General features: G+C 38.8%; 1 protein-coding gene across 4 annotated transcripts in view; it reads right to left on the reverse strand.

The window, feature by feature from the left end:
* COL24A1 (collagen type XXIV alpha 1 chain) overlaps positions 1 to 23,673 on the reverse strand; it is a 404,516-nt gene that overhangs the window by 104,326 nt on the left and 276,517 nt on the right. For all 4 annotated transcript variants that reach the window (XM_060090037.1, XM_060090036.1, XM_060090035.1 and 1 more), the window contains exons 33-37: positions 23,369 to 23,422; positions 19,012 to 19,065; positions 18,557 to 18,610; positions 16,974 to 17,027; positions 16,710 to 16,817 (exon numbers count right to left, since the gene is read on the reverse strand). In XM_060090037.1, the coding sequence (XP_059946020.1) occupies positions 16,710 to 16,817; positions 16,974 to 17,027; positions 18,557 to 18,610; positions 19,012 to 19,065; positions 23,369 to 23,422 (324 nt within the window). The remainder of the gene's footprint in view (positions 1 to 16,709; positions 16,818 to 16,973; positions 17,028 to 18,556; positions 18,611 to 19,011; positions 19,066 to 23,368; positions 23,423 to 23,673) is intronic.

The raw sequence follows: 23,673 nt of genomic DNA on the forward strand, positions 1-23,673 counted from the left end.
TCAGATAGAGATGGGGAAAGGGGGAATGGCTTATAGCAACCAGCACTCGAATGTTAGTGGACTGCATTCCTGCTTGTAGTAGCACCCGAGCAGAGATCCTAGCCAGGGATCTGCAGACCTTAGCTGGTGGCCCTGTCTGGCCAGGGAGCTTGGTTGGCAGTTCTGCATGATTTGTGTCCCCAGAAAAGTGGTCATACACACTCTTGAGCCTGTCATATGGCCCTGCCTGGGCAGGGGAGTAAATCTGTAACCCTGCTCAACAGCTAAGCATAGCCTCCCATCCTGCTCGACCAGAAAGACTGGCCAGAGAACTTCGGCAGCTGTGGAGTCCATACTACAGCCTTGCTCAGGCAGAGAGCCAAGCCAGCAGCCCTGTCCAACTGTTGAGCATAGCCTCTGGCCCGTCATGACCAGGGAACCTGAACAGTGACCCTGTGCAGGCTTGGAGCCCAGTCTAAAGTACTTCCCAGTTATGGGGCCCAGCTAACAGCCCTACCTAGCAGCAGAGTTTCACCTACGGCCTTGTCCAATTACTAAACACAGCCTATAAACTCGCCCAGGCAAGGTAACCCCATCTTACCATGGAGCATTATCTGTGAGATGCAGCTGGAGGCCCCACTTGACCAGACAGCCTGGCAAGTGACCTCATCCAACAAAGAAGCACATCCAGTACCCAACTGATCACAAAGCATAGCCTGCAACTCTGCCCAAACTTGGGGCACAGCCTGTAACTCCATTCAACTGTGAAACCATGTCAGTGGCCCCACCAGAACATAGAGTCCTGCCAGGGCCACATCCGGTTAGAGAGTACAACATGAGGCCTTGCCCAACTGCAGAATCCAACAAGTGCTACTGTCCTTCCACGGAACACAGCGTGAGACCATATCCTACCACAGGTAACTACAGAACCCAGCTAATGGCCCCATCTGACTGTGAAGTCCAGCCAGCACCCCTACCCAACCAGGGTGCCTAGCTAGTGGTCCCACTACAATGTGGAGCCTAGCCAGCTGGCCAACCCAACTGCAGAGATCAGCCAGTGGCAACTCTCCCCTTGCCTCAGAACATGGGTAGGAACCTCACCAAACCAGAGACCTCAATAGCAAGCTGTGTCTGCCCACAAATGCTACAAGCTGATCCGTCCAGTTCCCCCTAAGCAAAGCAGACTGGTGAAGGTCTTTCCCTGCCAAAACAAACCTGTAAAGTCTGGAAGAGGAGACCACTTACTCAAATGTGTAAATACCAATGCAAAGATACTATGAGCATAAAGAAGCAGGTAAACATGACAAGACCAAAAGAAACTAATAAAGCTTCAATAACTGACACTAAAGAAATGGAAATCTATGAACTGCCTAACAAAGAATTCAGAATAATCCTCTTAAAGAAGTTCAGTGAACTTCAAGAACACACAGATAACTAAATGAAATTAGAAAAACAATGCATGAACAAAACGAGAAGTTCAACAAAGAAATAGAAACCATGTGAATAAACAAAAACAAAAATCCTAGAGATAAAGATTGAACTGAAGAACTCAAAAGAGTTTCAACAGCAGACTTGACCAAGCAGAAGAATCAGTGAACTCAAAGATAAGTCATTTGAAATTATCCCAAGGAACAAAAAGAAAAAAAGATGAAAAAGAACGAAGAAAAGACTATGATACTTAAGGGACTGTGTGAAATAAAACAATATTGTGTGAATACTGGGAGAAAAAAAGAGAAAAGAGCAGAAAGACTACTTAAAAATATAATGGCTGAAAACGTCCCAAACTTGGGAAGAGAAATAGATGTCCAGATTTTAGAGGCTCAAAAATCCCAAACAGCTTAAACCCTAAAAAGGTCACTTTGAGACACCTTATAGTTAGCCCTCTGTATCTGCGGCTTCCACGACTGCAGAGTCAAACAACTGTGGATCAAAAATGTTACAAGAAAAGTTCCAGAAAGTTCCAAAACAAAGGATGAATTTTCCATGAAATGACACTGGTTTACGTAGCATTTATACTGTATTTAAAACTATTTACATAGCATTTACATTGTATTAACATTGTAAGTAATTTAGAGGTGATTTAAAGTATATGGGAAAATGTATGTAGGTTACATGCAAAGACTATATGCCATTTATGTAAGGGACTTAAGCATGTGCAGATTTTGGTACCTGTGAGGGTCCTGCAACCAATCCCCTATGGATACTGAGGGATGACTGTAACTATATTGTCAAAACAAAAAGATAATTTTAAAAGTAGTATGAGAAATGTGACTCATTACATAAAGGAGCCTAAATAATACTATAAGTAGGTTTCTCAGCAGAAATTTTACAGACCAGAAGAGAATGGAATAACAACTTCAAAATATGGAAAGAAAAAAAAAGAACCTGTTAACCAAGAACACTATACCCAGAAAAGCTGTCCTTCAGGAATAAAGGCATGATAAAGACTTTCCCAAAGAAACAAAAGCTGAAGGGTTCATCACCACTAAATCTGCCTTACAAAAAATGCCAAAGGGCATTTCTGTAGCTGAAATATAACAATATAACATTGTAAAAACATATAAATGTGTGAAACTCCCACTAAAGATAAATATATATTCAAAGCCAGATTCTCTAATATTGTAATGGTGGTACATAAATCACTTACAATTCTAGTTAAAAAGTTAAAAAACAAGTTTATTAAAAATAACCATAATGGGGCTTCCCTGGTGGTGCAGTGGTTGAGTCCAACTGCCGATGCAGGGGACATGGGTTCGTGCCCCGGTCCGGGAAGATCCCACATGCCGCAGAGCAGTTAGGCCCATGAGCCATGGAGGCTGAGCCTGTACATCTGGAGCCTGTGCTCCACAACGGGAGAGGCCACAACAGTGACAGGCCTGCGCACTGCAAAAAAAAACAAAAAACAAAAAAACAAAAAAACCATAACGGGATTGGCTCAAGGTGGTGGAGTAGAAGGATGTCTTCTCACTCCCTCTTGTGAGAACACCGGAATCACAATAAAATCAAATCCCATAACTTCTGTGCAGGTGACTCACAAACTGAAGAACACTTATACCACAGAAGTCTACCCACTGGAGTGAAGGTTCTGAGCTGCACGTCAGGCTTCTGAACCTGGGGGTCTGGCAATGGGAGGAGGAATTCCTAGAGAATCAGACTTTGAAGGCTAGCAGGATTTGATTGCAGAACTTCGACAGGACTGGGGGAAACAGACTTCACTCTTGGAGGGCACACACAAAGTAGTGTGCACACTGGGACACAGGGAAAGGAGCAGTGACCCCCCCACAGAGACTGAACCAGACCTACCTGCTAGTGTTGGAGGGTCTCCTGTAGAGGTGGAGGGCGCCTGTGGCTCACCGTGAGGACAAGGACACTGGCAGCAGAAGTTCTAGGAAGTACACCTTGTCATGAGCCCTCCCAGATTCCATCAATAGCCCCACCAAAGAGCCTGGATGGGCTGCAGTGTTGGGTTGCCTCAGGCTAAACAACCAACAGGGAGGGGACCAAGCCCCACCCATCAGCAGACAAGCGGATTAATGTTTTACTGAGCTCTGACCACCAGAGCAACAGCCAGCTCCACCCACCAACAGTCCCCCCATCAAGAAACTTGAACAAGCCACTTAGATAGCCTCATCCACCAGAGGGTGGACAGCAGAAGCAAGAAGAACTACAATCCCGCAGCCTGTGGGAAAAAAACCACATTCACAGAAAGATAGACAAGATGAAAAGGCAGAGGGCTATGTACCAGATGAAGGAACAAGATAAAAGCCCAGAAAAACAACTAAATGAAGTGGAGAAAGGCAACCTTTCAGAAAAAGAATTCAGAATAATGATAGTGAAGATCATCCAGGACCTCAGAAAAATAATGGAGGCAAAGATCGAGAAGATGCAAGAAATGTTTAACAAAGATCTAGAAGAATTACAGAGCAAACAAACAGAGATGAACAATACAATAACTGAAATGACGAATACACTGAAAGGAATCAATAGCAGAATAACTGAGGCAGAAGAATGGATAAGTGACCTGGAAGACAGAATGGTGGAATTCACTGCTGTGGAACAGACTAAAGAAAAAAGAATGAAAAGAAATGAAGAGAGCCTAAGAGACCTCTGGGAAAACATTAAATGCAACAACATTTGCATTATAGGGGTCCCAGAAGGAGAAGAGAGAGAGAAAGGACCCAAGAAAATCTTTGAAGAGATTATAGTCAAAAACTTCCCTAACATGGGAAAGGAAATAGCCACTCAAGTCCAGGAAGCATAGAGAATCCTATATAGGATAAACCCAAGGAGAAACATGCCGAGACACACAGTAATCAAATTGGCAAAAATTAAAGACAAAGAATAATTATTGAAAGCAGCAAGGGAAAAACGACAAATAACATGCAAGGGAACTCCCATAAGGTTAACAGCTGATTTCTCAGCAGAAACAAGCCAGAAGGGAGTGGCATGATACACTTAAAATGATGAAAGGGAAGAAACTACAACCAAGATTACTCTACCTAGCAAGGATCTCGTTCAGATTCGATGGAGAAATCATAAGCTTTACAGACAAGCAAAGGCTAACAGAATTCAGCACCACCAAATCAGCTCTACAACAAATGCTAAAGGAACTTCTCTAAGTGGGAAACACAAGAGAAGAAAAAGACCTACAAAAACAAACCCAAAACAATTAAGAAAATGGTAAGAGGAACATACATATTGATAATTACCTTAAATGTGAATGGATTAAATGCTCCAACCAAAAGACACAGGCTTGCTGAATGGTTACAAAAACAAGACCCATATATATGCTGTCTACAAGAGACCCACTTCAGACCTAGGGACACATACAGACTGAAAGTGAGGGGATGGAAAAAGATATTCCATGCAAATGGAAATCAAAAGAAATCTGGAGTAGCTATATTTATATCAGATAAAATAGACTTTAAAATGTTACAAGAGACAAGGAAGGACACTACATAATGATCAAGGGATCAATCCAAGAAGAAGATATAACAATTATAAATATATATGCACCCAACATAGGAGCACCTCAATACATAAGGCAACTGCTAATAGATCTAAAAGAGGAATCGACAGTAACACAATAATAGTGGGGGACTTTAACACTTCATTTACACCAATGGACAGATCATCCAAACAGAAAATTAATAAGGAAACACAAGTGTTAAATGCCACAACACACCAGATAGATTTAATTGATATTTATAAGACATTCCATCCAAAAACAGCAGATTACACTTTCTTCTCAACTGTGCATGGAACATTCTCCAGGATAGATCACATTTTGGGTCACAAATCAAGCCTCAGTAAATTTAAGAAAATTGAAATCTTATCAAGCATCTTTTCTGACCACAACGGTATAAGAATAGAAATCATTTACAGGGAAAAAAATGTAAAAAACACAAACACATGGAGGCTAAACAATATATTACTAAACCAAGAGATCACTGAAGAAATCAAAGAGGAAATCAAAAAATACCTAGAGACAAATGACAATGAAAACACAATGATCCAAAACCTCTGGGATGTGGCAAAAGCAGTTCTAAGAGGGAAGTTTATAGCTATACAAGCCTACCTCAAGAAACAAAAAAATCTCAAATAAATAATCTAACCTTACTCGTAAAGGAACTAGAGAAATGAAACAAACAAAACCCAAAGTTAGCAGAAGGAAAGAAATCATAAAGATCAGAGCAGAAATAAATGAAGCAGAAACAAAGAAAACAATAGGAAAGATCAATAGAACTAAAAGCTGGTTCTTTGAGAAGATAAACGAACTTGATAAACCATTAGCCAGACTAATCAAGAAAAAGAGGGAGAGGACTCAAATCAATAAAACTGAAATGATAAAGGAGAAGCTAAAACAGACACCGCAGAAATACAAAGCATCCTAAGAGACTACTACAAGCAACACTCTGCCAATAAAATGGACAACCGGGAAGATATGGACAAATTCTTAGAAAGATATAACCTTCCAAGACTGAGCCAGGAAGAAATAGAAAATATGAACAGACCAATCACAAGTAATGAAATTGAAACTGTGATTAAGAATCTTCCAACAAACAAAAGTCCAGGACCAGAAGGCTTCACAGGTGAATTCTATCAAACATTTAGAGAAGAACTAACACCCATCCTTCTCAAACTCTTCCAAAAATTTGCAGAGGAAGGAACACTCCCAAACTCATTCTATGAGGCCACCATCACCCTGATACCAAAACCAGACAAAGATACTACAAAAAAAGAAAATTACAGGGCTTCCCTGGTGGCGCAGTGGTTGAGAGTCTGCCTGCCGATGCAGGGGACACAGGTCGGGGAAGATCTCACATGCCGTGGAGCGGCTGGGCCCATGAGCCATGGCCGCTGAGCCTGCGCATCCAGAGCCTGTGCTCTGCAATGGGAGAGGCCACAACAGTGAGAGGCCCACGTACCGCAGAGAAAAAAAAAAGGAAAATTACAGACCAATAACACTGGTGAATATAGATGCAAAAACCCTCAAAAAATACTAGTAAACAGAATCCAACAACACATTAAAAGGATCATACACCATGATCAAGTGGGATTTATCCCAGGGATGCAAGGATTCTTCAATATATGCAAATCAATCAATGTGATACACCATATTAACAAATTGAAGAATAAAAACGATATGATCATCTCAATAGATTCAGAAAAAGCTTTTGACAAAATTCAACACCTATTTATGATAAAAACTCTCCAGAAAGTGGGGACAGAGGGAATCTAGCTCAACATAATAAAGGCCATATATGACAAACTCATAGCAAACATCATTCTCAATGGTGAAAAACTGAAAGCACTTCTTCTAAGATCAGGAACAAGACAAGGATGCCCACTCTCACCTCTATTATTCAACACAGTTTTGGAAGTCCTAGCCACGGCAATCAGAGAAGAAAAAGAAATAAAATGGATACAAATTGGAAAAGAAGAAGTAAAACTGTCACTGTTTGCAGATGACATGATACTATACATAGAGAATCCTAAAGACGCCACCAGAAAAATACTAGAGCTAATCAATGAATTTGGTAAAGTTGCAGGATACAAAATTAATGCACAGAAATCTCTTGCATTCCTATACTGTAATGATGAAAAAATTGAAAGAGAAATTAAGGAAACAAGCCCATTTACTACTGCAACAAAAAGAATAAAATACTTAGGAATAAACTTACGTAGGGAGAAAAAAGACCTGTATGCAGAAAACTATGACACTGATGAAAGAAATTAAAGATGATACCAACAGATGGAGAGATATACCATATTCTTGGATTGGAAGAATCAATATTGTGAAAATGACTATACTACCCAAAGCAATCTACAGATTTAATGCAATCCCTATCAAATTACCAATGGCATTTTTACAGAACTAGAAGAAAAAGTCTTAAAATTTGTATGGAGACATAAAAGACCCCAAATAGCTAAAGCAGTCTTGAGGGAAAAAAACGGAGCTGGAGGAATCACACTCCCTGATTTCAGAGTATACTACAGAGCTACAGTAATCAAGACAATATGGTACTGGCACAAAAACAGAAATACAGATCAATGGAACACGATAGAAAGCCCAGAGGTAAGCCCACGCATTTATGGTCAACTAATCTATGACAAAGGAGGCAAGGATATACAATGGAGAAAAGACAGTCTCTTCAACAAGTAGTGCTGGGAAAACTGGACAGCTACATGTAAAAGAGTAAAATTAGAACACTCCCTATCACCATACTCAAAAATAAACTCAAAATGAATTAGAGACCTAAATGTAAGACCAGACACTATAAAACTCTTAGAGGAAAACATAGGAAGGACACTCTTTGACATAAATCACTGCAAGAACTTTTTTGATCCACCTCCTAGAGTAATGGAAATAAAAACGAAAATAAACAAATGGGTCCTAATGAAACTTCAAAGCTGTTGTACAGCAAAGGAAACCATAATCAAGATGAAAAGACAACCCTCAAAATGAGATCAAATATTTGCAAACCAATCAACAAAGGATTAATTTCCAAAATATATAAACAGCTCATGCCGCTCAATATTAAAAAAACAAAGAACCCAATCCGAAAATGGGTGGAAGGCCTAAATAGACATTTCTCCAAAGAAGACATACAGATGGCCAAGCCAGATTAGGATACTACAAGAAAAATATAATTTCAGGCCAGCCAATATCCTTGACAAATAGAGATGCAAAAATTCTCAACAAAATACTAGCAAACTGAATTCAATAGCATATTAAAAGGACCATACACCATGCTCAAGTGGGATTTATTCCAGGTATGCAAAGATGACTCAAAAATCTGCAAATCAGTCAATGTGATGTACCACATTCCCAGAATTAAAGAAAAAACCATACGATCATCTGAATAGAAGCAGAAAAGGTCTGGAAAAAATTCAACAACCTTTCATGATACAAAGTCTCAACAAATTGGGTACAGAAGGAATGTACCTCAACATAATAAAAGCCATATATGAAAAACCCACAGCTAACATCATACTCAAAAAAAGCTTTTCCTCCAAGATCAGGAACATGGCAAGTGTGACTGGAAGTCCAAGCTTGAACAATTGGGCAATAAAAAGAAATAAAAGGCATCCAAGTTAGAAAGGAAGAAGTAAAACAGAAGTAAAACCATGTCTATTTGCAGGTGACATGTTAATATACAGAAAACTCTGAAGACTGTACCACAGAACTGTTAGCATTAATAAATGATTTCAATAAAGTTGCAGGATACAAAATCAACCTACAAAAACCCAGTCATATTTCCACACACTAACAACAAATTATCTGAAAAAGAAATAAAGAAAATAATCCCATTTACAATAGCATCAAAAACAATAAAATACTTAGAATAAATATAACCCAGGAGGTAAACTATCTATACACTGAAAACTAGAAGACACTGATGAAAGAAACTGAAGAAAATACAAATAAATGGAAAAATATCTCATTTTCACATATTGTTAAAATGTCCATACTATCCAAAGCAATCTATAGATTCAGTATAATCCCTATCAAGATTCCAGGCACGACTTCTGGGTAAGATGGCGGAAGAGTAAGACGCGGAGATCACCTTCCTCCCCCACGGATACACCAGAAATACAGCTACACGTGGAACAACTCCTACAGAACACCTATTGAATGCTGGCAGAAGACCCCAGACCTCCCAAAAGGCAAGAAACTCCCCACATACCTGGGTAGGGCAAAGCGGAGAGATTCCCGCACAGAGGATCGGTGCCGAGCGGCACTCACCAGCCCGAGAGGCTTGTCTGCTCGCCCGCGAGGGCAGGTGGCGCTGGAAGCTGAGGCTCGGGCTTCGGTCAGAGCGCAGGGAGAGGACTGGGGCTGGCGGCGAGAACTGAGCCTGAAGGGGGCTAATGTGCCACAGCTACCGGCAGGGAGTCCAGGAAAACTCTGGAGCTGCCGAAGAGGCAAGAGACTTTTTCTTCCCTCTTGGTTTCCTGGTGCGCGAGGAGAGGGGATTAAGAGCGCTGCTTAAAGGGGCTCCACAGACGGGCGCGAGTCACGACTGAAAGCGCGGAGCCCAGTGACGGGCGTGGGACGCTGGGGCTGCTGCTGCCGCCGCCAAGAAGCCTGTGTGCGAGCGCAGGTCACTGTCCACACCGCCCTTCCGGGAGCCTGTGCAGCCCGCCACTGCCGGGGTCCCGGCATCCAGGGGCGGCTTCCCTGGGAGAACGCACGGCGCGCCTCGGGCAGGTGCAACGTCACGCCGACCTCTGCCGCTGCAGGCTCGCCCCGCACTCCGTGCCCCTCCCTCCCGCCCGGCCTGAGTGAGCCAGAGTCCCCGAAGAGGCTGATCCTTTAACCCTGTCCTGTCTGAGCGAAGAACAGACGCCCTCCAGCGACCTACACGCAGAGGCGGGGCCAAATCCAAAGCTGAGACCCAGGAGCTGTGAGAACAAAGAAGAGAAAGGGAAACCTCTCCCAGCAGCCTCAGAAGCAGCGGATTAAAGCTCCACAATCAACTTGATGTACCCTGCATCTGTGGAATACATGAATGGACAACAAATCATCCCAAATTGAGGAGCCAGGAGTCAGTGCTGTGCCTCTGAGGTGGGAGAGCGAACTTCAGGACACTGGTCCACAAGAGACCTCCACATAATATCAAACGGCGAAAATCTTCCAGAGATCTCCATCTCAACACCAGCACCCAGCTTCACTCAAGGACCAGCAAGCTACAGTGCTGGACACCCTATGCCAAACAACTAGCAAGACAGGAACACAACGCCACCCATTAGCAGAGAGGTGGCCTAAAATCATAAAAAGTCCGCAGACACCCCAAAACACACCACCAGACGTGGACCTGCCCACCAGAAAGACAAGATCCAGCCTCATCCACCAGAACACAGGCATTAGTACCCTCCACCAGGAAGCCTACACAACCCACTAAACCAACCTTAGCCACTGGGGACAGACACCAAAAACAACGGGAACGACGAACCTGCAGCCTGCAAAAAGGAGACCCCAAACACAGTAACATAAGCAAACTGAGAAGACAGAAAAACACACAGCAGGAGAAGGAGCAAGATAAAAACCCACCAGACCTAACAAATGAAGAGGTAATAGGCAGTCTACCTGAAAAAGAATTCAGAATAATGATGATAAAGATGATCCAAGATTCTATTTCCCAGATCCAAAATCTTGGAACTAGAATAGACAAAATGCAAGAAACAGTTAACAAGGACCTAGAAGAACTAAAGATGAATCAAGCATCGATTAAAAACACAATAAATGAAATAAAAAATACTCTAGATGGGATCAATAGCAGAATAACTGAGGCAGAAGAATGGATAAGTGAGGTGGAAGATAAAATAGTGGAAATAACTGCTGCAGAGCAAAATAAAGAAAAAAGAATGAAAAGAACAGAGGACAGTCTCAGAGACCTCTGGGACAACATTAAACGCACCAACATTCGAATTACAGGGGTTCCAGAAGAAGAAGAGAAAAAGAAAGGGACTGAGAAAATATTTGAAGAGATTATAGTTGAAAACTTCCCTAATATGGGAAAGGAAATAGTTAATCAAGTCCAGGAGGCACAGAGAGTCCCATACAGAATAAATCCAAGGAGAAATACGCCAAGACACATATTAATCAAACTGTCAAAAATTAAACACAAAGAAATCATATTAAAAGCAGCAAGGCAAAAACAACAAATAACACACAAGGGAATCTCCATCAGGATAACAGCTGATCTCTCAGCAGAAACTCTACAAGCCAGAAGGGAGTGGCAGGACATAATTAAAGTGATGAAAGAGAAAAACCTGCAACCAAGATTACTCTACCCAGCAAGGATCTCATTCAGATTTGATGGAGAAATTAAAACGTTTACAGACAAGCAAAAGCTGAGGGAGTTCAGCGCCACCAAACCAGCTTTACAACAAATGCTAAAGGAACTTCTCTAGGCAAGAAACACAACAGAAGGAAAAAACCTACAATAACGAACCCAAAACAATTAAGAAAATGGGAATAGGAACATACATATCGATAATTACCTTAAATGTAAATGGACTAAATGCTCCCACCAAAAGACACAGATTGGCTGAATGGATACAAAAACAAGACCCATATATATGCTGTCTACAAGAGACCCACTTCAGACCTAGAGATACATACAGACTGAAAGAAGGAGATGGAAAAAGATATTCCATGCAAATGGAAACCAAAAGAAAGCTGGAGTAGCAATTCTCATATCAGACAAAATAGACTTTAAAATAAAGACTACTAGAAGAGACAAAGAAGGACACTACATAATGATCAAGGGATCGATCCAAGAAGAAGATATAACAATTGTAAATATTTATGCACCAAACATAGGAGCACCTCAATACATAAGGCAAATACAGCCATAAAAGGAGAAATCGACAGTAACACACTCATAGTAGGGGACTTTAACACCCCACTTTCACCAATGGACAGATCATCCAAAATGAAAATAAATAAGGAAACACAAGCTTTAAATGATACATTAAACAAGATGGACTTAATTGATATTTATAGGACAGTCCATCCAAAAACAACAGAATACACATTTTTCGCAAGTGCTCATGGAACATTCTCCAGGATAGATCACATCTTGGGTCACAAATCAAGCCTTGGTAAATTTAAGAAAATTGAAATTGTATCAAGTATCTTTTCTGACCACAATGCTATGAGACTAGATATCAATTACAGGAAAAGAGCTGTAAAAAATACAAACACATGGAGGCTAAACAATACACTACTTAATAACGAAGTGATCACTGAAGAAATCAAAGAGGAAATTAAAAAATACCTAGAAACAAATGACAATGGAGACACGACGACCCAAAACCTATGGGATGCAGCAAAGCAGTTCTAAGAGGGAAGTTTATAGCAATACAATCCCACCTTAAGAAACAGGAAACATCTCGAATAAACAAACTAACCTTGCACCTAAAGCAATTAGAGAAAGAAGAACAAAAACATCCCAAAGTTAGCAGAAGGAAAGAAATCATAAAAATCAGATCAGAAATAAATGAAAAAGAAATGAAGGAAACGATAGCAAAGATCAATAAAACTAAAAGCTGGTTCTTTGAGAAGATAAACAAAATTGATAAACCATTAGCCAGACTCATCAAGAAAAAAAGGGAGAAGACTCAAATCAATAGAATTAGAAATGAAAAAGGAGAAGTAACAACTGACACTGCAGAAATACAAAAGATCATGAGAGATTACTATAAGCAACTCTATGCCAATAAAATGGACAACCTGGAAGAAATGGACAAATTCTTAGAAATGCACAACCTGCCAAGACTGAATCAGGAAGAAATAGAAAATATGAAGAGACCAATCACAAGCACTGAAATTGAAACTGTGATAAAAAATCTTCCAACAAACAAAAGCCCAGGACCAGATGGCTTCACAGGTGAATTCTATCAAGCATTTAGAGAAGAGCTAACACCTATCCCTCTCAAACTCTTCCAAAATATTGCAGAGGGGGGAACACTCCCAAACTCATTCTACGAGGCCACCATCACCTTCATACCAAAACCAGACAAGGATATCACAAAGAAAGAAAACTACAGGCCAATATCACTGATGAACATAGATGCAAAAATCCTCAACAAAATACTAGCAAACAGAATCCAACAGCACATTAAAAGGATCATACACCACGATCAAGTGGGGTTTATTCCAGGAATGCAAGGATTCTTCAATATACGCAAATCAATCAACGTGATACACCATATTAACAAGTTGAAGGAGAAAAACCATATGATCATCTCAATAGATGCAGAGAAAGCTTTCGACAAAATTCAACACCCATTTATGATAAAAACCCTGCAGAAAGTAGGCATAGAGGGAACTTTCCTCAACATAATAAAGGCCATATATGACAAACCCACAGCCAGCATCATCCTCAATGGTGAAAAACTGAAACCATTTCCACTAAGATCAGGAACAAGACAAGGTTGCCCACTCTCACCACTCTTATTCAACCTAGTTTTGGAAGTTTTAGCCACAGCAATCAGAGAAGAAAAGGAAATAAAAGGAATCCAAATTGGAAAAGAAGAAGTAAAGCTGTCACTCTTTGCAGATGACATGATACTCTACATAGCGAATCCTAAAGATGCTACCAGAAAACTAATAGAGCTAATCAATGAATTTGGTAAAGTAGCAGGATACAAAATTAATGCACAGAAATCTCTGGCATTCCTATATACTAATGATGAAAAATCTGAAAGTGAAATAAAGGAAACACTCCCATTTACCATTGCAACAAAAAGAATAAAATATCTGGGAATAAACCTACCTAAGGAGACAAAAGACCTGTATGCAGAAAATTATAAGACACTGATGAAAGAAATTAAAGTTGATACAAATAGATGGAGAGATGTACCATGTTCTTGGATTGGAAGAATCAACATTGTGAAAATGACTCTACTACCCAAAGCAATCTACAGATTCAATGCAATCCCTATCAAACTACCACTGGCATTTTTCACAGAACTAGAACAAAAAATTTCACAATTTATATGGAAACACAAAAGACCCCCAATAGCCAAAGCAATCTTGAGAACGAAAAATCGAGCTGGAGGAATCAGGCTCCCTGACTTCAGACTATACTACAAAGCTACAGTAATCAAGACAGTATGGTACTGGCACAAAAACAGAAAGATAGATCAATGGAACAGGATAGAAAGCCCAGAGTTAAACCCACGGACATATGGTCACCTTATCTTTGATAAAGGAGGCAGGAATATACAGTGGAGAAAGGACAGTCTCTTCAATAAGTGGTGCTGGGAAAACTGGACAGGGACATGTAAAAGTATAAGATTAGATCACTCCCTAACACCATACACAAAAATAAGCTCAAAATGGATGAAAGACCTAAATGTAAGGCCAGACACTATCAAACTCTTAGAGGAAAACATAGGCAGAACACTCTATGACATAAATCACAGCAAGATCCTTTTTGACCCACCTCCTAGAGAAATGGAAAAAGACAAAAATAAACACATGGGACCTAATGAAACTTAAAAGCTTTTGCACAGCAAAGGAAACCATAAACAAGACCAAAAGACAACCCTCAGAATGGGAGAAAATATTTGCAAATGTAGCAACTGACAAAGGATTAATCTCCAAAATTTATAAGCAGCTCATGCAGCTCAATAACAAAAAAACAAACAAGCCAATCCAAAAATGGGCAGAAGACCTAAATAGACATTTCTCCACAGAAGATATACAGACTGCCAACAAACACATGAAAGGATGCTCAACATCTTTACTCATTAGAGAAATGCAAATCAAAACTACAATGAGATATCATCTCACACCAGTCAGAATGGCCATCATCAAAAAATCTAGAAACAATAAATGCTGGAGAGGGTGTGGAAAAAAGGGAACACTCTTGCACTGCTGGTGGGAATGTGAATTGGTACAGCCACTATGGAGAACGGTATGGAGGTTCCTTAAAAAACTACAAATAGAACTACCATATGACCCAGCAATCCCACTACTGGGCATATACCCTGAGAAAACCATAATTCAAAAAGAGTCATGTACCAAAATGTTCATAGCAGCCCTATTTACAATAGCCAGGAGATGGAAACAACCTAAGTGTCCATCATCGGATGAATGGGTAAAGAAGATGTGGCACATATATACAATGGAATATTACTCAGCCATAAAAAGAAACGAAATTGAGCTGTTTATAATGAGGTGGATGGACCTAGAGTCTGTCATACAGAGTGAAGTAAGTCAGAAAGAGAAAGACAAATACTGTATGCTGACACATATATATGGAATTTAAGAAAAAAAATGTCATGAAGAACATAGGGGTAAGACAGGAATAAAGACACAGACCTACTAGAGAATGGACTGGAGGATATGGGGAGGGGGAAGGGTAAGCTGTGACAAAGTGAAAGAGTGGCATGGACATATATACACTACCAAATGTAAGGTAGATAGCTAGTGGGAAGCAGCCGCATAGCACAGGGAGATCAGCTCGGTGGTTTGTGACCGCCTGGAGGGGTGGGATAGGGAGGGTGGGAGGGAGATGCAAAAGGGAGCGGATATGGGAACATATGTATATGTATAACTGATTTAATTTGTTATAAAGCAAAAAATAAAAAAATAAAAATATATTAAAAAAAAGATTCCAGGCACTTTTTGTTTATCAAAATAGAAAAAAGCAATTCTAAAATTTTCATGGAACCATAGAAGACACTGAATAGCTAAAACAATCTTGAGAAAGAAGAACAAGGCTGGAGGCATCACACTTCTTATTTCAGACTATATCAATACAAAACTATATTAACCAAACCAGTATGGTACCAGCATTAAAACAGACATATAGACCAAAAGAACAGAATCAAGACCCCAGAAATAAACCCATGCATATAAGGTCAACTAATATTTGAAAAAATGTGATCATATACACACACATATATATGTTCTCTATGTATACAATGTAATATTATTCAGTCATAAAAAGAAGGAAATTCTGCCATTTGAAACAACATGGATAGACCTTGAAAGCATTATGCTTGTGAAATACGTCAGAGAAAGACAAACACTATGATCTCATGAATATGTATTACCTAAAGAAACTCATAAGAACTCATAGAAACAGAGTTGTTTGGTGTTGCCAGGGGTGAAGAGATGGGGAAAATAGGTGAAGGTGGTCAAAGGGTACAAATTTCCAGTTATAAGATGAATAAGTTCTGGAGATCTAATGTACAGCATGGTGACTATAGTTAACAACACTGTATTGTGTACTTGAAAGATGCTAAGACAGTAACTCTTAAAAATTCCCACCACACACACAAAAAGGCAACTATGTGAGGCGATAGATGTGCTAACTAAACTTATTATGGTAATCATCTAGCATATTTATGCATAACAAATCAACAGGTCATGCACTATAAACTTATATAACTTATATAATACATGTCAATTATGTCACAATAAAGTGAGAAAAAAAATGAAGAAGTTCAATAGCATGTGTGACACATGGGAAAAGTATCTTTTTTCCTTGGATGTTAGGAAGGCTGATAATCAGTCCCTGGTTTGTTCTTTACTCAAACCATAGTTCCACACCTTCAAATACCAAATGGACATATAAGGGGGTCAAGAATGTGTGTGTATGGCTTACACTTGTGTGTGTGTGTGTGTGTGTGTGTGTGTGTGTGTGTGTGTGTGTGTGTGTGTAGGACTGAGTTCACTGAGTATTGAACCCAGCAGTACTCACCGGAGGACCCATTACACCTGGTCCAGCCAGGGGACCTGTGGTCCCTGGGAAGCCTGTCTCTCCTTTTTCTCCATCCTCTCCAGGAAGTCCCCTTCTTCCTGGGTTCCCCTGTAATCCAGTAAAAATTTTTGAGAAAGGGAAAGTAGTAAAATAATTATGCCATGCAATAAGAGATTTTTGTTGGCACATAAATAATTACGTGTAATATTTGAAAGATTTCTCGAAAACATCTACCTTAATGATAATGTTAAAAGTATAATTTACCTTTACTCCATCTTTACCCTGGAGACCTTCTTCTCCAGCAGCTCCTGGTTCACCCTATTTGGTAGCAGAAATGTAAGATTAATTATTTTGCTAAATCATTTATCTAAATTTATTTTTTGCCCCTGGTATCTATAGAAGTAGCAGGTTTATATACATTTATTCCTACTTCTACTTTATTTATAAGGAGTATTTGAAAGTATAATGAACATGATTTAACTTGCCTGGAATAACTCTGAAGGTGATTTAAAACACAATAAATTCAAACAAAAGATGGTCTCAGAATATTAATAATTTTTAGATAATTAAAAGTAATATGTTGGATATTTAGACAGCTATACCTATGTTTCTTAGTTCAAAGACTGTAAATACTGAATTTCATAAAATTATAGTATCTTGCTTTTCTTAATTTACATGGATTAATACAACTTAATTCAGTTAAAGTCAGTGTACCAGATTTTTTTTTTTTTTTTTTTTTTATGGTACGCGGGCCTCTCACTGTTGTGGCTTCTCCTGTTGCGGAGCACAGCCTCCGGACGCACAGGCTCAGCGGCCATGGCTCACAGGCCCAGCCACTCCGCGGCATGTGGGATCTTCCCGGACCGGGGCATGAACCCGCGTCCCCTGCATCGGCAGGCGGACTCCCAACCACTGTGCCACCAGGGAAGCCCTGTACCAGATTTTTAAGGTCTGTATTTTCTCCCTTACAGAGAAGAGGCGACTATCAAGGCCCTGGTATATTTGGAAGTTGTCTTCTAGACAGAGAATTTGTAGAAATGTAGAGCCACAATTTATGAAGCTATTAAAGTAGTACTGGCTGTCTTGCCACCTGAGCTATTTAAAAGTAAATTAATCAGTGCATCTTCGCAGTTGCCCATTGCTTCAAACTGCTGACACTTCCATTACCCTGACCTCATACTTCCCACCCCCCTGAAAAAAAAAGGGAAAATGAACAAGAAAGAAATCGAACGTAAAATACATCTCCCAACTTTACCTTTTAGTAAACAAATGTCTCTTAAAATTATCTTGGTCCCTGTTATCTTGGAAAAAAACTTACCACGGCTTAAATTAACCACTGTCTATATTAGAATAACTTCTGTAAGCTATCTCATCACAACTATCTACAATTGTTTTTGTCTGCAAAAATCTACAATTATTTCTTTGAATCCTGTTAACTTTGCATGACTCTAGTTTTTTGTTGTTTTTCTGAACACAAATTAGATTTCAATGTCTGTCTGTCTTGTTAGGTCTGGAAATAGCATGAGAGTTGATCACTAGTATTTGTGAATTTCTTCTTCATGCTAACGTTAGTGACAATCACAGTGACTCCACACATTTTGCAAGGATTCTGCTGAGTACATCTGATTCTGAGAAAAAGGATGTGTGTGGTTAGGACTCTCAATGCTACTAAATTACAATGTGAACAGGGTTTAGCATGCAGCTTTTGAAATTATGAAATAAAGACAAACATTTTCTATAATGCACCAGAAAAGTTTATTATACAATCTTTGAAGTCTTTAGGCTGAGTTTTGAGTCTCTAAAATAGGAGGGCCAGTGCATTAAAATGGTTTCTAGTAGGCACGTACCCATAACCCTGGCTCCCCAGCCACTCCAACACTGCCTGCAGGTCCAACATCTCCCTGAAGAAACAAAGGGAAAGATTAAACTCTTTTCTACTAAAACTGCATGTCTAATAGTTATGGAGGGTATATCATGAAGACAGGGGTTCCAAAACACTATTTTTTCTCTTCTTCAAATTAATTTATTTATAATATTTTGCTTTTTCGTTTGTATTCCCTCCCATATATAGCCATATATATGTGTGTGTGTATAAATATACTTATCTTCATATATAGAGAGACAAATAATATTTTTTTTCTGAGTAATATTTTATTCTGACTCATTTGAGAACACTTTCCATTTTTATCTGCTGTCCTTTATCTGCTTCCAAGATGGTGGGTGTTTGCCAAAATATTGCAAACATTGGTGAGTCAATGGTGAAAGTTTAGAGACTTTCTCCTTTACTATTTAGGAAGATTACCTTTGCACCTGGCTCGCCTTGCAGACCAGATTCTCCCTCAATACCTGAAGGTCCCTAGAATAGAATGATTCGACACATTGTTTGTACACATTCCTTCACCAACATAAAGGCAATAACAACCTCATAAGAAGATGGAAGTAATTTTCAGCCCAAGGAAGGGGTATCTATGTCCAGGAAAGGATTTTTGCTGCTCCTTTATAAACTTCATGGCGTAAGACCAGATAATTTCTGGGACCGTTTAACAGTTCAAATGCTAAAACAACGTCACCAGAAATCAGGACTGCTTAGAACAGTTTCTTCTAATCCTTCCTCTCGTCCTTTAATCTTTGGTCAAGACAAACTACTTCCCACTTCCTCTTCTAATTTTCTACCCTCATACCCTTACTATTCTCTGTGTTTTTCACTTTTTATTCTTCCCATCTATTTATGTTGATCCCTCTTGGAATATAATTCTTGAGAAAAATTCCATTTTCTTTATTGGTTTTATAAAATATATCACACAAAGAAGATATGAATTATATATATACATATATATGGCATTTTTTCCCCACACCCCTTTCATGGGTGGGTCCAGTTGGGAAGACTTTGGTTGAAGCTTTTATCTTGAAAACATATAACTTCTTGCAATCTCTGGCTATTTATAAGCTTCGAGCTCCTATAATTGCTGTTGTATTGTTTTTTTTTGTTTTTTTTCTCTTGGACACATTTATCTTGTTTTTGAGAATACTATGCCTGCCTCTCCCTTCTCGACTTCCTTGCCCTCTTCTCTTACTCTATGTGTGTGTATGCATGTATGTGTACTTATAAACACACAATTATAAATACATACATATGCATTCTATAATCCCCATGTTTTCAGAGTAGAGGGGTAGTTTAAAGCCATTAACCTATGATATTATCTTGACCAGAAGTTTCCTGTTTGCTTTCTGTCTTCCAGGGATTCCTCAATAGTTCTGATCCATGGGTGATAACTTTCCTAATAATTATTAGAGATTAAAATATCTCTTATGTTGTTACAGTATTTTAGATGAGAAGTTCAATTTTCCATTTTGACTCAGCTTCCACAATACAGACTCGCTTTGCTTTTTCCAAAATAAAAGCTATACGGGCACAATAGTACAGATGGACTTATAATGAAAAGTCCCAGCCCCATTCCTCAGAGTAAACTACTTTATAAAATAATTTGTTTTTAGTTCTCCTAATGGTTATTTCTATAACCAAGAAATCTACCTCTAATTCTTGATGTGTTACCTTGCTAAAAGTTTAGTTCCCTTAAAACTCCCTCCATTTTGCCATCATTTCACCAATTTTTAAATAGTTATATTATTTAAAATTTTCTGTTGGTTACCTTTGTGACTTTACTGTTATAAGAGGCAGTGTATTACAGTACTTAAGAGGAAGGACTATGAAGTGAGACTGAGTTTCTGCTCTGCCTCAGAAATGACAGAATTTAATATCCTAACCTAAGGTTAAAATTCTCTCTCGAGAGAATTCCAACTCTCTGAGGACTTCTTCCACATCAGAATTGCTTTTAATCTCCTAGACCTCATCTATTCCCCAGTTTCACCCAATCTGTCAGCTCCTCTTGGCGTCTTTTATTCTTAAACTAAATCCAATAGTTGACCTTCTGATCTCTGTGGTACCTCTTTTCTTATGCCAATCTTGGATTAGCGCTTTCAATTGCCTTCTTCATTTCTATTCCCAGTTGAACATCAATGGAAAAATTACACTCTTGTGCAAAGTGGCTTCATTACATATTGAGAGGCATAGTGACTAAGAGAATGGGTTGCAGAGAGAGACTCCCTAAATTTAAATGTGGGCTCTACCACTACTACCAACTATTGCTCTTGAACAAGTTGCTTAACCATTTCATGGCTTAGTTTCCTCATCTGTAGAATGAGGACAATTGCATTACCTCATGGAGTATTGTGAGAATTCATTAATATGGTAAAGTACATAAATACTGCTAGGAACATAGAAAGTTCTCTGAAGTTGTTACCTATTATTAACATCATTATTATTAATATAATGCAAATTCAAAGTGTCCTACTTCAGTTTTACTTTTAATAAGGTATATCTGCTTTTACGTGTCTTTAGTCATTTCCCTCTTCCATTATCCTCAACCACTATTCTAAACCAGCATATTTTCCTCAACAGAAAATATGCTCAACCCCTACTCCTTATCATGACAGATTCTTGTCTCCTACCCTGTTAAAAAAAAAAATTTCAAGTTATGAGGTATGACTTTCCTCTGCTTTTTTTAGACTCAGAGGAAGGATGTGGCATAGTATAGGTTTTCAGCATTGGCTTTTGAATCAGATGTGGATTCAAAGCCAAGGTCTGCTACCTGTTAACCATTTACCTTGGGCAGAGTAGCAGATTATGACTAACATTCTTCTTTTCTTGTCTCAGGAAAGGATACTGCTATCCATCCTGTTGAAATCTGGAAATAATTTTTGACTTCTCTTTCCCATTTACTTTCCATATCCCACAAATATGCAGGCTCTCCAGAATTTATGTAACAAACATTTCTCAAATACATCCCCTTCTTACTTATGCTGACTACTTTAGTTCAGACCTCCATTGTTTCTTAACTAGTTGAATACAACAGCCTTTTAGAAGGTATATATGTCTGCACTCTTGTCTTCTCAAATACATCTTCCTTGAGGCTGCTAAAATGATCTTCCAAAAATACAAATCTGACTTTATCACTACCCTATGTCTACCTCACAATGACTTACTGTAGCCTGTAAGATGAAAAGTTCAAGCTTCTTAACAGAGTATATAAGATTTTTCATTTGATCTAACCATTTCTCTGTAATTTCATCTATCATCACTTCTTGTTTTGACTTTAAGCATCAAAGAATCCATACTGACTCATGTTTTCATGTTCCTACTCATACTACCCCTTTTTCTGGAATCGCCATATCCTTATTCCCTCTTTTCATATGGCTAACTCATACTCATTCCTTAAAACTCATTACCCTCCCCCTGCCTCAACACAGACAAGTCTTCTTTTTCCCCTTATCCAGGTAAGGTTACATACTCATTGCTGTACTCTTATAATGCCCTGTGAATGTCTCCATCATTGGGTCTAACAGATGGAAGTATAATGATCTTTTACATGATTATCTTCTGGAATAGATTATAAACTGCTAAAGGAGTCAGGGACCATATCTCAGCCACCCTTGGACTCCCAGGGGATACACAGTACACAGCAAGAAAGCATGGCATAATTGTGGACTTAGAGGAGGAGTAAAGTTCTATTGGAATGTGGTTGAACAGGTCTGCAGACATTAGACAATGCAGAACATTATCATGTTAAGAAATTGGCATTTTATTAAAGGCTATGAGAGCCATTGAAAAATTTCAAGGACAAGAATGATATGACAAAGGCAAACTGGCCACAAGTAGCTAAGGAATAATGGCAGTTGGAGGAGACATGGAATTAGAGCAGAGGACTGGAGCACTGACAATGGGGACGGAGGTGAGACATTAGTGGGAGCTTATTCAAAGGGAAAAGATAGCTGATTGAAGGAATAAGAGTCTAGGATGACTCTCAGTTTGGGGTTACTGGGCATAAGGGATATCTTTCATGAGATGAGAATAAAAAGAGGAATAACAGTGGGAAAGCGATGGGTTTGGTTTAGATATTTTGAATTTGAGATGTTTGTGGGATACCTAGGTGCATACATAAAAGACAATGGGAAATCAATAACTGGAGCCCCAAGGAGAGAGGCATGAGTTAGAGCTATCAAGCTAAGACCTATCAGAATAATATTGGTAATTAAAGTCTATGTGATAATATGATTGTAAGCGGAGGAAGAGGAAGGACAGCTTCCCATCAAGACTGAGGCTAATCAGAAGGTAAAAAGCAGAATCAAGGGGGAGCAGTTTCACAGAAGCCAAGGGAGGAGAGAATTTATGCCTAATTTTTTAGGGTTAAAGTTAACAAACAAAAGAAATGAAGTAATTGGATTTTATAATTATAACAAGTATGGTTTATTATTCTAAAATATATCTTGAGTAAGAGTTACTTTTCAATATTCTTCTATAATGGAGTGAAGGGTTATCAAAGTTAACTCTAAATCAGTGAAGGGAAAGTTTTATTCACTTTTTGTTCTGTCATTTAAATGAACTGTTAAGGGAATTTTATATGCATAAAATTAGGTTCATACAACAGTCATCCCTGGTTTTAATAGAATTTTAGGTTTTATTTCCTGAATATGAAACAAAACACTATAAAATTATTCTTCAAAATATATATACCTAAGATATCAACTTAACCTTAAGAGGAGTCTTACAAAAAGTATTGAGTATTGATGAACTAACAAGAAAGAGCCCCAAGAAAAATTACCTCAGCACCCATTTCTCCAGGAGGTCCAGCGTCACCCTGCAGTCCTTGTGGTCCCTATATTAAAACAAAATTTAGGCTGTTAGAATTAAAATGTACTCTATATTTCAATTAACATATGTATAAATTATATCATATGTAATATAACACATAATACATTTATCAATGTATTACTTTACTCTCTGTATAAAAAAAATTAAATCTTTAGTTGATTCATCTTTTTTTTTGTTACTAATATTAAGCTTTGTTTGGATTCAAAAGAAAAGGAAAGGAAAGAAAGGACGGAGCCTTTCATTTTTTCATTCCCT

This window comes from Mesoplodon densirostris, chromosome 2 (genome assembly GCF_025265405.1).
Source record: "Mesoplodon densirostris isolate mMesDen1 chromosome 2, mMesDen1 primary haplotype, whole genome shotgun sequence".
In the NCBI taxonomy this organism is placed as follows: Eukaryota; Metazoa; Chordata; class Mammalia; order Artiodactyla; family Ziphiidae; genus Mesoplodon; species Mesoplodon densirostris.